At 40.1% G+C, this 15282-nt stretch overlaps 1 protein-coding gene across 1 annotated transcript in view; it reads left to right on the forward strand.

Moving 5' to 3' along the window:
* Window positions 1–15282, forward strand: part of LOC109683315 (uncharacterized) — a 60480-nt gene that overhangs the window by 33177 nt on the left and 12021 nt on the right. The window contains exons 6-11 of the mRNA XM_074044750.1: window positions 880–960; window positions 5091–5162; window positions 5661–5735; window positions 9859–9977; window positions 11910–13684; window positions 14021–14125. Coding sequence (XP_073900851.1) covers window positions 880–960; window positions 5091–5162; window positions 5661–5735; window positions 9859–9977; window positions 11910–13684; window positions 14021–14125 — 2227 coding nt within the window. The remainder of the gene's footprint in view (window positions 1–879; window positions 961–5090; window positions 5163–5660; window positions 5736–9858; window positions 9978–11909; window positions 13685–14020; window positions 14126–15282) is intronic.

Below are 15282 nucleotides of genomic sequence, written 5' to 3' on the forward strand. Positions count from 1 at the left end.
AAGATTATCTCCAAACTCCTTCAAGATCTACAGTTGTATGTTTTATTTATGAAAATCATGAAGATGAGTCTTAGGTGGGAACAAGATTAGGGGCTTTAGAAAGTTCAAATCCAAAGGTTTAGAGTTTAGAAAAAACTATGTTTTCAGTACTATTGAGTCTAAACTCTATCTATTCATGCTAATTAGATATCTAATAACTAATCGATGCAATGTTTTCCTTTACTTTTCCTAGAGATTTATCCTGTAATAAAATACAGTATATTGAAAGAGGGACATTTGAATCACTACCTTTTTTGAAGTTTGTGTAAGTTACTTGATTATGCCTAGAATCTTGTTACTCATTTTGAAAGATAATTAAAATTTTGCTAATAGAAAGTTACTAAAAGTATATATGCAGGTTCTTTTAGTGTGCAGCAAAGATGAATGTGAGGATCATTACAGGACAGAGTGAAACATTCCACAGCAGTGCTTCTCCATCAGTGTGACTTTACCCCCAGGTGACACTTGGTGGCTGTGGATATGCTATTGGCACCTAGGGGGCAGACAATAGGGATGGTGTTAAATATCCTACGGTAGACAGAAAATTGTCCAACCAGAAATGTCAGTAGCACTGAAGATGTGAATCCCTGTTGTAGAGAAATAAAGATCACTTGACACAAGTAATCCTCAAGCATTCATTGTTTTGTATCTAATGCACTGCATTTGTAAATATGAAAGTAAAATCATAAGCCAGTATCATCCACAGTGAGATTTCTTTAATGTAGGAGGAAAGTATTGACGTTATAGTTCATCAAATGTAAGTTAGAATCACTACCACATGATGAGTGTTCTGAAAGAATATCTTTTTCCTTACCTTCTTTGGCTTTTTTTTTTTTGTAGAAATCTTGGTTGCAATTTCATCACAGAGTTGAACTTTGGAACATTTCAGGCATGGCATGGAATGCAGTTTTTACAGCAAGTGTAAGTGGAATAGAAGATAAGCATGTTTCAAAACTGAATTATGTCTTAAAAAAAAAGAAAAACCTCATTAGATTACTGTTAGCTGGGTATAAGCCCTGTACAAATTCTGTGAGTAGTATGTCTTGATCCATTCTGTTTTTTGAAGTAAGGAAACTAAGGCACAACAGGACAGGAGCCTTGTGTGACTTATATGTGACATGCTCTGATTTCCCTAGTACTGATCTTTGGCAGGGGCAACTGGAGGTATCGTGCAAGTAACACTCAAATTAGCATAGTCATGGTGCCACTGTCATATGTGAAAGGCCCGTGAAATTCCACGCACAAGCTTACACTGATTCCATCTCACATGCAGAGTTCCTAACTGCTTAAATGTTTGCAATGTAGAGCTGCTTACAAAGAGCCAAGTTGAACACAGAATGCTCCAGGAAGCAAATGTGGCAGGTGCCTTTGCAGTGTCAGTTTCTCCCAAATGACAAATCAAAAGAATTCCTAAAAACCTGCCACAGGGCACCTCTCTCTTCAGAACATTATTTTTCAAGAAAAAGATGCTGCTGGCAGAGTGGCTCATACGGTAAGAGCACCTGCCTAGCAAGTATGAGGCTCTGAGGTCAAACTCCAGTGCCACCAAACAAGAAAAAAAAAACATCGTGTTTGTGTTAAGCTATATGGTAAAAAAATATTCATAAAGAAAATACATTGCTCTAGCCTGACTCCATATACTTTTTTCCCTTACTACCTTCAACAAGAAGTGTGGGGTTTAATACCTTTTTAGCTAAAAATTCTACGATGTGCTGGGTGCCATAACTTGTGCCTATAATCCTAGCCACTGACAAGCGTAAATGGGATGATCACAGTACAGTTTATGCCTGGGTATAAACATGAGACCTTATTGGAAAAATAACTAAAGTAAAAAGGGGATGTGGCTCAAGTATTAGAGCACCCGCCTAGCCAGCATAAGGCCCTGAGTTCAATCCCCACTACCAAAAATATAATAGTAAAAATTTAAAAATTCTATGCTGTTCTCCAGGCCTGGTGTTACACACCTGTAATCCCAGCACTTGGGAGGCAGAGGCAGAAGGAGCTCAAGTTGAAGGCTAACCTGGACTACATAGGAAGGCCCTATCGCAAAAAAAAAAAAAAAAAGAAAGAAAGAAATCTATGATGTTGAAGAACCTAAAGGCATTTTAGACTCAAGATGGACAATTTTCACTTTGAGTCTCCAAACTCTATTCTGGGAAAGATCATCCACCTTCCTTGTGCATGAGAAATTCAGGTTCCCAAGTTCCTTTCTGATTGGAGGGGGGGTTGACCTGTGCCTGGAGGTAGCGGCCTCCTTTATCCCTTCATCACTTTGCTGATTCCTACTTGGGAAAAGAACCTGGGGGCAGGGGGAGGGGGTGGTCTTTGGTTTCCAGTCAAATTAGGGATGGGTGGTCAATTAAGAAAGACTCATAAAGGAGGATGCACCAACTTGTTATCTCTAGTTACTGTGTTACTCTTAACAGGAAAAGACATTTGCTTCCTGATGATGAGAAAATCAGAAGAGGTAGGGCATGGCTCAAATAGTACACTCCTGCCTAGCAAGCACAAGGCCCTGGGTTCAAACCCCAATAGTGCCTGGTACTAGATTCACCCCTGGGTTCAGGTAATTAGAACCCAATAAATCTCTTGAGTAAAGCCTCTATGTTACTGAAAAACACTGACCCAACAAGTTAGCAGCATGTTAGAGCCCAAATCCACCTCAGAGGGGAGCCAAGCTCGTTAGCAAAGCACCATTCTTCAAATGGTCATAGCAATCCTATCTCTGTTTCAGATGAAATCAGGAGTGAAACACATACAGAAACCAGTAGTGGCTGGTAGTCCTAAATGTTAAGTGCACTTCCTGCCCACCACCAACTTTAAAGTACTTCTTCATTCTCCTGCACAGGTCCAGACTGATGGCTTAGTTTTTAAAATTATTTTAGTTGCTTCATTGGTTCAAAGAACACAAGCTCCACAATTTTAGAAACTGAAGGATTCTACCGGGTAAAAAGTATATATCTTATTTGGACAGAGCATTTTCACAGGGCTTGTCTGTCTCATCAAGATTGTGCTAAGAACAAAAGCACTAAGACAAAGAGGAAGGAAAATCCAAGCTTTCTCCCTGTTGAACTACTTGTTCCACTATTGAGAATATCCACGAAGCAGGAGTGGCCACTATGAAGGCAAACTGAGCTGCAGTCTCAGAAACACCCTGTTCTTCCTCCCAGACCGCTAGCATTGGTTCCCATAGATAGCTGTAGGTGCCTCAAAATTGGCACGCTTCAGGCTGCGGTCATCACTTTTGATTTGTGCTGGAATCCTGGCATCTTCTTCTCAGATTGAGAGAGGCCAAATCATTAAAGATGAAAATAACAGCTCAGGTCTTTCCTTTTGGGATGATTTACGTTGGCTGCTTAATTTGTAAAGGTTGGAAAGTTTTGAGCAATTTTGACCTCTTTTCTTCCATCTGCATCTTATTCTTCACATCTGTGCAGCAAACCATCTTCTCTTCTTTTGGAAACTTAGTGAATTCTTCCTCTGCTCATAACATTTCTTTTATACCTACATGTATGAGGTGATTATTGTGTTCTTACTTCATCATTTTCACTGATGTCACCATGTGCCATGATTTTAAATCTCTAAAGTCTTATGACCACAGGGCAAAGGGAATTTAAAAAAAGGAATTATAATTCTCCTCCAGGCTTTCCCAGATGAGCATATGAGGCTTATAAAGTTACTTGTAACCAATTTCCGTATAGGTAATATACTCTAATAAAGGAAAAAATATTCAAAAAGTTATTTCTGTACTAAGTCCTCTCAGAATTAAGTTTTAAGTTATACCTGTCGTGACTCCCTTTTCTTCATATAGGTTAAACACAGGCTTTGGGGTCAGAACTGAGTTCAAATTCCAGCCTTGCCTATTACTTTCTTGGTGACCTGAGACAAGTTATATAACCTCTCTGTGCCTCAGTTTCCTCTTTTATAAATGGAATAATGATAATATCTACCTCACAAGATTACTGTGACGATTAAGTGTGTAATGATAATCAGAGATGCCTGCCGGCCCAATAGATACTAGCTGTAATAATCATTTGTGTGTTCCACAGAAGTTATGCTAATGATTCTTGGTTAGAGTTAACCTAAAGGCAGGTTTTGTTTTCTTCCTATTTCTTTCTTTACTTTTTGTTTTTGTTTACTTGGCTTAAAGAATTGAAAAGAAAACCTATCCATCCTTTTGAAGTAAAAATTTATATCAAAAGTGAATTTATGCCAGACACAGTGACAGACACAGCCTGTGGTCAGTTAATGACAGGCTGATGTAAGAGGACTGCTTGAGCCCAGGATTTCAAGGCCAGCCTGGGCTACATAGCAAGGCCCTCTACCAAAGGAGAGACAGAAAGAGGGGGAAGGAGGGAGAAGGGGGGGGAGAGAGAGAGAGAGAGAGTGAATAAGAATGTATATAGTATGTATACAGAATGTTATTTATTTATTCAACAAACACCTGTTAAGTACCTAGTAAATTTCAAGCTCTATGCCAGGGATGATAACAACAAGGTGTGGTCCCTGCCCTTAACCTGCTGATAGTTTGGGAGACTGATAGGAAGACAGGTGATTAATTACCTGCAGTGCAACAAAGGCTGTGATGTGACAGAAGAATACAAGTGAGAATATCGGATGGGAGTGTGTCTTTCACCAGTTCAAAGCCAAGGAATTGGTCCTATTTCTTCCTTAACTGAGTGAATCAGTCATGAATTGTTTTACATCTCTAAATTGAAAGATGAGCACCTTTGTGAATTTTGGAGGACACTAAAAATAGTGTTTCCTACAGGGCAGGGCTCCCTACCAGTGTAATCAGTTCAAGAGTTTTTGACCTGAAAGTTCTTTGGCATATTTTTTTTCTACCTTTCCCCCCTCTTTTCTCCACTTTACTTTTTTAGAGACTTGGGTAGTCCCAAAGGAAGGCTGTTTACGGATTCTAAAAGTGATTTGTAGGTAAAGACAGAAAATTATTTTTTAACCCAGAATTTTCATACAAAAAATGAATACAAACCTTTCATGTAGTCTCATAGATATTGAAAATGACCATTTAATTCCATTGCATTTTTCAGAATTCTCAGTCGTAATCCTCTGACAACTGTCGAAGATTCCCATCTTTTTAAATTGCCAGCATTAAAGTACCTGTAAGTATTGCAGTACTTTTTAGGAGTCATGAGATGATTTCTCTTCTTGTTTACCTTCATCAAAGGTTAAGTCATTATTTGAATTTTAACTAGGTAATTGAAAAAAATGTTATTGGCAAAGGAAAGGGTTATAATGAACAAGACAGCCAGTCAGGGAAGAAGACACAGAGATATTGAACGTGTAAACACAAGTACAAATACCATTTGTTCCTGAAAGCAAAGAGTAAAGGGTAGGAGTGAAAGTAACAGAAAATGAGAAGTAAGCTAATGGTTAGAAAAAGGACTTAGGCTCTATTCAATGCCAAGGTCATTAATTTGATGATGCAAACGGTAAACTTAAATTTTTTCAATAAGAGTAATTAACTTCTGTAACAAACTTCTGAGATGGCTCGTATTATAGGGAAGTCAAACCTGAACTAATAACATTTCCTTGAAATGTCTTTTTAAGTACACACTCTTTGTGTTAGGTTCCTCATGAATGTGTGCTTTCTCCCCCAGGGACCTGGGAAAAACACAAGTGCGACTTGGGACACTTGAGAACATCCTCCTGATGACTCTTAACTTGGAAAAACTGTAAGTTAGTTTTTATTAGATCTATGTATCACCTAGTCTCCTTTGGTTTGCTTGGTTAATTTCTTAAGTCAGGCTGATTGAGATGCCATTTCCATGTAATAAAATTCACACTTTTTTTTTTTGAGGGACTGGGTTTTGAACTTAGGGCTTTGCACCTATTAGGCAGGTGCTTCTACCACTTGAGCCAAACCTCCCAAATTTACACTTTTTAAGTCTACAGTTTAATGGGTTTGCATAGCTATGTAACTCCAACCCCACTGATGATAATTACACGATCCTGTCATCTCCAAAAGCCCCTCACATCCTTTCGGGGTCAGTCCAATCCACCCACTGCTAGCCACTTGCAACTATCAAACTTTTTTTTTTTTTTTTTTAATGGTACTGGGGTTTGAACTCAGAGTCTTGTCCTTGCTAGGCAGGCAGGTGAGCCACTCTGCCAGCATTTTTTTGAGCATTCTTTCTTTTTGGGGGGAGGGTAGTGGGATTTGAACTCGGGGCCAACACCTTGAGCAACTGCACCAGCCCTTTTTTATGATTTTTTTTTTTTTTTTGAGATATGGTCTCTCAAACTACTTGTCCAGGCTGGCATACAAACGACAATCCTCCTGATCTCTGCCTCCTGAGTAGCTAGGATTACAGATATGAGCCACTGGTACCTGGCTTTTTGAGCATTTTATATATGGAATCATACAGTACATAGCCTTTATGTTTGGCTATGTGGAGTGGAGGTCCAAGCAGTAGAGCACCTGTTTTGCACTCTTGAAGCCCCAAGTTCAAACCCCAATCACACACACACACACACACACACACACACACACAAAACTTCAGCAAAAAAAAAAAGGCAGTGGAGGGGGATTGGAGGGGTGGTGGTGGGGAAGGGACTGGGTGTGGCTCAAGTGGTAGAGAGCCTGCTTAGCAAGTACAGGCCTTGAGTTAAGAACCATAGTACCAGAGGTGCAGCTTAAGTGTTAGAGCACCTGCTTCTAAGAGCAAAACCCTGAGTTCAAACCCCAGTCCAACGCAAAAACAAAACAAAAAAACAATATTAAAAGAAAAATCCATATACCCGAAAAACTGTTAAGAATGAGAGGGGATGGGGCAAAGAAAGAGTAAACTAGATGACCAAAGAACTTCATATGCCTGTTGAAAATACCACAATGAAAGCCCTTTGTACAGTTAAGTTATGCTAGTAAAAATTTTAAAACCCACAGTGGTGACCAAAAAAATCATTGTCTAAGCCAATCATAAAGATTTTCTCCTATGTTTCCTCGGCCAGTCGACAGGATTGCTCAAGGTTAGTATGGAAAAGGCCCTTCATTTAGCCCTCTGCTCTGATCATTTTTATGATCCCCACACTGTCAAATCTTTTGGTTTCTGCTCCAGTCTCATCATCCTCAACCTCCAATACAGTGTCTGCCAGTTGATCACCCACTGTCAGGGAGATGCCTTCCTCTGGATAGCAGAGGCCTCATCACTAACCAGGCTTCTTAGTTACCCAAGGTAGTGGTGTTCTCCCTGTCCTTCCTCCCTCCTTTCCCTTTGCTTCCTTCCCTCCCACCTTCCTATTTCTCTTCTTTTCTTCTTTTTTGAGACAGGGTCTTGCTATGTAAACCCCCCCTCCCTTTTTTTTTTTATTTTTGTGCTGGGTACTGGTACATTGTATGATTTACCCAAGTTCTTACAATGTATCAAATACATCATACTTAAATTCACCCGCTCCACTGTTCTCCTTTATTCCATCCTCCCCCCAAGCTGCCCTTAAATTTGCAATCCTCCTGCCTCTCTGTCTCCTGAGTGCTGAGATTACACGCGGGCATCAGCATGCCCTGTTGCTTTTTTCTTGGATAGGAAAAACACTATCATTCTCTGTGGCCATTTTCACTCTTTAAGTTTTGTACGTACCTCATGGACATTTATAAGAACTCGTTCATGTCTTTGTGTGCTCATTCTAACATACATGTAAATTCTGTGTTGGTTTTGATTGATTGTTTTTCCCCTCAATACAGATCATTGCCTCTTTGCATCCTTAGTAATTTTTGGATTCCACACATTGTGAATTTGAGTTTGTTGTGTGCTGTATATTTTGATATTCCTATAAATATGCTTGATCATATTTCAGGTGAGGTTATGTTACTCAAAACAATTTTACCATTTGGGCTCTAACTTTGAAGATTTGTGAAGAGGGACCACAAAGTAACCCTTAATCCAGAGTCATTATTGACAAGTACTAAGGCAAGACCTTTGAGTACCCAGTGCCCTATGATCATTAGGGTTTCCAGTCTGCCTTGTGGGAACAGGCAGTATTCCTAACCCTGTGCCATATCCTCTAATCTGTTTGGTGGGGCTTTTCCTACCCCTGAGTAGTTTCCTCACACACATGCACTGATTAGCACTTGCTGTATACTTGACCATCCTTCGACACGGCTCCAGAGTTTTTTCTCTGTGACTCTGTCTCATCTGGTACTGTGCTCTGAATTATAGTCACCTTGGTTCACCTGGATCTCGAGTTTCATTTCTTTTATTTATTTATTTATTGGTAGTATGGGGCTTGAACTCAGGGCCTCACACTTGCAAGGCAGACTCTCTACAACTTGAGCCACTCAACCAGCCCTCAAGTCCATTTCCTTAAGTAAGGAGATCATCAGTCTCTGCTTGTGTTCCTTCCCTACTTTGTAACCTGGAAACTCTCTCGGAGTGGTAAGCTAGTGTGTTAGTCAGCTTTGCATCCCTATGACAGACTACCTGAGAAAACAACTTAGAAGAGGAAAGGATTCTGTTTTCTCAGGGACTAACAGGTAGGGAAATCACGGGGCTCACTTCATTTACTTCCCATTTAATGACTGTCTGATACCCAATGTCTTGAAAACTTGTTCTTTCATATATTTTATTGCTGTTTCGGTTGTAAGTTTAAATTGGTTCCTGTCACTCCATCTTGGCCATAAGCCAGTAATGCTCTTTAAGTCTGTTTTTATTCACAGACCAGCTGTTATTTCCTTTAGTCTAAAACATTTCACCACTTTTTTTTTTTTTTTTGGTCTTTCATGACATTGGGACATTTAAACAGTCTGAGACAGTTGTCTTGTAAATGGTTCCACAATCTGGATTTGTCTTTTCCTCAAGACTAAATTTAGGTTAACCCTGTGATATACCACATGATTTCAGGTGACCCGTGCTACTGTCTAGTCACCTGATTAAAGTGGCATCCTGAAGATCTTCAAATTCTCGCTTCATCATTATGATATAACCAGTGGACCATCAATTAGAGATCACTGAAGATGCTGCCCTGAAGCATCTTTTCACCCACCTATGCATCAGTGAGAATCCTTATTCAAACCAGTTATTACTTGGTGCTCACAAAATGATGCTTTTCTAATTCTGTCATTCCTTCTACATTTATTAGCTTGCATTATTCTATTACTGAACAGCCCTCCTCCACCTGTTGGTTTTTTGTTTTTTTGTTTTTTTTTTTGAGTATTACTATGGGTACAGGATTCCTCTTATTTATGCTGTACCTTATTATCATCTTTACAGTTCTTGTGTGGGTGATGCTGACATCAAAGCCAGGATCTTCTCAGACATCTGGACAAGCCCTCTGCCACTGAGCTGCACCCCTAGCCCTCTAGTTTTTTGTGTGCTCAGATTGCCCAGATTTACACAGTGTTTTCTAACCACACAATATGGATTAAGCTATGCTGTTTTTAATGCCCAGAATAATTTCTAGTATTTGCCACTTCCGATGGGAATTGAGAAAGTGACTTCCTAAGTTGGGAGTTTATCATAGAAGTCTGCCTCCTTCCTGTGCACTGCCAACCCAGACTGAGACTTGAGTTGAGAGGAGATGCTTCTGATTGATACTACAGACCAATGTCACCCAATTCTAATCCTTAGCACTCTATTTTAGGCATAGGACACCCACTGCCATGCCGATCCTTCAGTTAGGCACCTGTCTTCCTTCCTGTTTATTTTCAATATGCAAGAGCAGCAATTTACCTTTGGGCTCTTTCCAACCTGTCCAGGTTATGTGCTACCTGAAGAGTTCTTTTTGCACAGCCCTGTGGCCTTCCTCTTCTACCCTTCAGTACCCCCTTTCCATTAACTTAATTATCTGTGTTTCCATCTGTAGGATCTTACCTAGCCATATGGCCTGCTGCCTCTGCCAATATAAAAGTAACATTGAAGTTGTCTGCAAGACAGTCAAGCTGCATTGTGACAATGAATGTCTGCCAAACACCACACAGTGTCGTGAGTCCGTTGTCTTTTGAAAAATGTTTTAATTTTAATTTCTAATATTCAGTTTCTAAATAGTGATAAATTATTAAACTAATAATGTAATTGCTTTACTTTTATTTATTCACCCAGAGTTAAACTTCCTAAATTTCTGAACTGCTCCCGTGCTCAATGTCAGGTTCTTAGTTGTCATTGCATAATTTCTAATAGAACTCTTCCATATGGGCAAGGACCTAGAAGAGGCAGGGAATAATATTAATGGTCACTGTACTGTATTCTCCCCTTGGGGCTTTGACATCTAGGGATCACTTATTCATACAGTGTCATGCAGCTTGTAAGTAGCTTTTATATGTGTTATGTCTCAAGTGCTCCCTGACCTACAGGGCAGTGTTTTGCTTGTTTGTTTTTGCAATTTTATATAAAAAAAAAAAAGTAAGTGCTACTCTCTTATTTGGAATCTGGGAGTTTATAATTCTGTAACTAGCAATTACTGCCTTACTCTCCTAATGAAGTGAGAGCTCTTCATGCTTAGACTGTCCAACTCTGAACTCACTCTCAGTTGAGGCTTTTCTATCTATGCACAGATCCCTTAGGTGCTTTTATGGGTATATGTAGGTATTATATCTTGTCATTAGCACTAACGTCTTGGCTTTCAAAATATCAGTGCTTTGATATCCTGATAGCTTGAAAACACAAGCCTACTGGTGAAGTCACTTTGTGACTTACGTGAACCCAGTGTTCAAAACAATTTTTCAGCAGTAACATTATTCTCGTTTTACCCACATGAAAAACATACTTTTTCATTTCCTTTTATCCTGAGGAAAATAAGATCTCAGGTGCCATGTGCTTTATCCCAATACCTGGATCATCTGTCCCCAGTTCTGGGCTCTCCAGGAGTCCACATTCTTCCTTCCTCATCACCCTTGTCTCCTGCTCTAACTCTCATTACCACCACAAATACTCTCAAATGTCCTGGAAAAAAAAAGCCTAACTACACCATACTCCAGCTGACCTCGATGCAATCAGATGCTTTGGATGGCTCCCAAGTTGGAATTGTTAGTAATGAAATGAAAGCAGTTCAAACATTGGGCTAAAGTATCTTTTCAAAATAAAAATAAAGTTTAAAAAAGAGAAAAAACAAAAAAGGACAGAAAAGAAAAAAAAGTAGCTTTCCCCCCAGGGATTTAGGACCTCAAGACGTGTTTCCCCAGAAGTTGCTGTTACTCTACAGATTTGTTGCACATTGCACAGAGACATACAGCCAGGCAAACTGAAAATTCCTTGACCTGCATATCCCAGCTCCCTGACCAAATTTAAGGAAAAATCCAGGAATGGTAGAGTGTTTTTGTTTTTGTTTGGTATAGAGTCTTCTGTTATGGGGGTTAGGCTACATGGGATCAGAGCCCAAGCAAAGGAACTAAATGGGTAGGTGGAGAGGGACAGGCCACCTGAAGATTTCTTAGCGAAAGAATGCTCCCCTCATAGGACTGTCCTTCATCTGGCTCTCTGTGACAGTAGCAAGAACACAGTATGGGGAAGGGGAGTTGAGAGAGAAGCTTTGTTATCCTTCTGTGTCTGAGTCAGGACAGTATGGGAACTGTGAATGTGAAGAGGTTTGCTGAGCAGGCAAATATTTGTCTTCCAGTCTTGGTATTTTATTGAGTATTGGGCATTTGGCTTTCCTAACCAGAGTTCCTGTATTTCACACTATGGAATGTTCTGAATAGGTAGCTACTTTGTCAAAGTTGTCTTTTTCTCTCTTTGTTGCCATTTCATAGGTTTAAAGTTTGGGCTTATTTTTCTCCCCTTTAAACGACACTCAAATAATGCCTCCCCTCTACTTTGTCTGTGATTTGTAGCGATGATCTGATTTAAGAAAAAAAAAAAAACTGTCCACCAGTCTTCCCCTTCTCAACAGCAGTCTTTTTTTTTTTTTTTTTTTGACAGTTGAAGAAGCATCTATAGAGAACACAGAAGGAAAATTCATGAAGGTGTTACAGACCCGGAAGAAGAGCACAAACACTGAGTTGACTATTGAACCAGAAAGGGGATATGAGGACCAAAATGGTGTCAGCTCTTCTGGCTTCATAAATGAGCAGCCAGACTTTAATGATGATGAAAGTGATCTCATTAGTGCACTAAATTACCTATTGCCATTTTTCTCACAGGGAAATCTAAAAGATGTAGAATCAAAATTGTTACCATTCATTAAACTGCTTTTTTCCAATGTGCAAAATGGAAATAATTCCCCTGGTAATTTGAAAACTGATACAAGGAGACCCCCTCTTAAACCTTCTTCAGACAACTCAGCTTACAAAAGTAAATTGAACAAGCTCTATTTTCTGGAAAATTTGTTAGATGCAGAAATTCAGGAAAAAATTGATGAGGTTAAAAAAGAAAAAACAGCCATGTTTATGCAGCCTAGCCCTCCTAGTCCCAAATCTGAACACCAAATCTTTCAATGGAAAATGGATACTGACCAACCCCAGGAAAACAGCCTGGCAGAGACTGCAGAGAAAAGGCTGCAGAGGGTGAACAGAGTCCTCAAGGGGCCAAAAAGCATACAGAAAAGGCATTTCAAGGAAGTGAGGAAACAGAGCATCTGGGGGAGACAGAGTGTCCTGCCTCTTATGGAGAATATTGGTGCAGAAAGAAGGCTTAGGAGACCATCCCTAGGGGAGCTGCAGAAGCTTCCCATGGTACAGGAGCCATGGAAATCAGAGGAATTCACCTTCCAAACAGACCCCTCACTCACAGAAGAACAGAAGGCAACTGTCTCTTCTTCCCTGAATCCATACTCAGCGGACATGTCTACTATTGCAAAACCACTACCTGACGTCAGAAATAAAGCAAAAGACTTAACCTACACCATGTTTGTTTTAGAAGATGCAAATGCTAGAGTTAAAAACATAGAGGCTTCTAAACCAATCATACATGACCGAAAAAATCTCCTTCATAAAACAGGCTCTCGTGTGGTCCATGGAACACCTAAGTCAAAACTGACTCAAAAGGTCAGAAAGAAAAAGTCTCGCTTGAGCATGCTGCTTGCACACAGGCCTCCCTTCCCTGCGGTGAGGAGCCTCATAAATTACCCTTCACAAAGGGCCATTGCATCTTTGGGAGACCTGAGTTCTCAGGACAACCCTTTTTCAGAATTATATGCGCTTTCAGAACCTGTTACAGAGGACACTCCTATACAAAAACAGACTGAAGAAAATGCTCTTATGGCAAACACTGATGAGCCAGAAGAAAGTTTCTCTGAAGCCACAAACCAGGAAGATGCTGCTGATGCAGATTCCAGTGTGGGTGCATTCAAAATACCAACTGTGAAACAAACCAATGAGATACAATGGGAGTACCCCAACATGGGCACTGACTCAACCACCAAGCCCAAAGATCTCCTTACCACACTGGCATCCCTGGCTGACCTTCTTGTATCAAAACTAATCCAGCAGCTTCAGTCCCTCATCCCCAACAATGATGTGAGAACACTTCTTTCTCAAATGATCAAGACCTTAGGGGTTGACTGCTCTGATGCTGATGTGCAGAAGGCCTGTTCTAAGCTCATCCTCAGAACAGGCTACCTAATGAAACTTCTCAGTGAGGAGCGAGAACACAGTGTGTCCAGAATTGACTGGGATACAGACCACTGGAAAACAGAGGACTACATCAGTGACAGTACAGAGCTTCAGCGTGGACAGAAGGGGCAGGAATCAAGTGAGGTGAGGAAATCTGTAAAACATAAGACCCTGATTTTCCCATCATTCAGGATACGCCCAAGATTTCCCATGCTTAGGCAGGAAGCAGGAAGACCAGGGGTGCTAGTGCAGTGCAAAGTTATGAGGCTAAGACTGTGTCCCCCATTTTGCTCCTTTGGAGACTGAAGTGGACCTAAAACAGATAAAATTTAATAGAAAAATGCAAATTAATAAGGCATGTAACATATTTGCATTCTTTAAGAACCTACAAGCTACTCATCTGGAACAATGGGGTTTTAAATAGTTTTCATCCTTCCCATCTCCTTGCTACTTAACAAAAACTATTATTTTTCTTTTTAGCTCACACAAGAAGTTCCAGCATATGGTTATGAAAACAAACTTATCTTGGCAATACCTGTGGCCATGGGAGTTACGATCTTGATTACAATTTTCTGTCTCATTGAGGTAAGAACCACAATTCATTCAGGTTTCCAGGATATGTGTTGTCTTTGTAATAGAATCAGACCCCACAAACTGAAAACCAAAGGCATTTTCCCACTCTCTACAGAAAGGTAATTCCGTGATGGTGTACACAGTGTTCTGTCTATAGAATCATATTTCTCAATGTCAAGCCATTACATAGCATTCGGAATTTGGGTCAATCCTGCCATATTAGTAAGATTACAGAGTCTAATTGTGTATCTAGGAGTCAGGGACCAGCATGGGGTTAGTTTGTGAAGACCTCTGGGAAGCTGATCACTGGCCACTGCACAGGCAGTACCCTCTGCATCTCCCAGTAGCTTACAGCCATTCTTGAAATTTCTATAAACTCGTATACTGCTTTTAATTTGTATGTTCAGTTCAAGCTGCATTTGTGTTTATTTATGTTTACATTATTTCCTCTGCTGTTTAAACGATAGGCTCTTTGGAAGGACAAAAAGCCTGCAATATTTTACCTGAAATAGAAGGTAATGGTAGTCAAAAGAAGAGAGATATAAGGCATTGGGTCAACTCCACAAAGAGGAATAATACAATTCAATATTTATTTAAAGTAGCATGCAGAGTCCAGCAACAGACAGACTAGGTCTTCCCAAGTTTTGTGTGTGTGCTGGAATTAAAAAAGGGCCTTTCACATGCTGAGCATGTACTGTACCACTGAGCTGCACTTCTAGCCTAAGACTTCAAAGGTCACCTTCTAATAATTCTAGTCAGTGGAACAAACGGTAATAGAAGAGCTGCCTAACTATTTAAGAGCAAGTAACAAAACACTGCTACACTTCACCCTAAACAAATATATTTCCATAAATATAAAGACAGACTGGGAGACAAGCCAGAGGGAGATGGAGGGAGGGAAGAAGGGAGAGAGAGATAAAGATTGAGAGGAGAGAGACAGAGAGAGAGAGAAACTAAACACAGGCCATACTTTTATAGTTTTGTGGTGGAAAGAGCTTTCTAAGTCTGATACCATGGGCAGGAACCTTTGGTAGATTTGACCACCTTGCCTCTGGTGCCATAGCAATCTTAGATTTATGGGTGCTAGGCATAGGACAAAGAGTTTTCCATAGATCTGATATAGTCCTCACAAAAATCCTGTGAGGCAGATCTCATCAGTCCTGTTTTAC

Source organism: Castor canadensis, chromosome 11, assembly GCF_047511655.1.
Source record: "Castor canadensis chromosome 11, mCasCan1.hap1v2, whole genome shotgun sequence".
NCBI classification, from domain to species: Eukaryota; Metazoa; Chordata; class Mammalia; order Rodentia; family Castoridae; genus Castor; species Castor canadensis.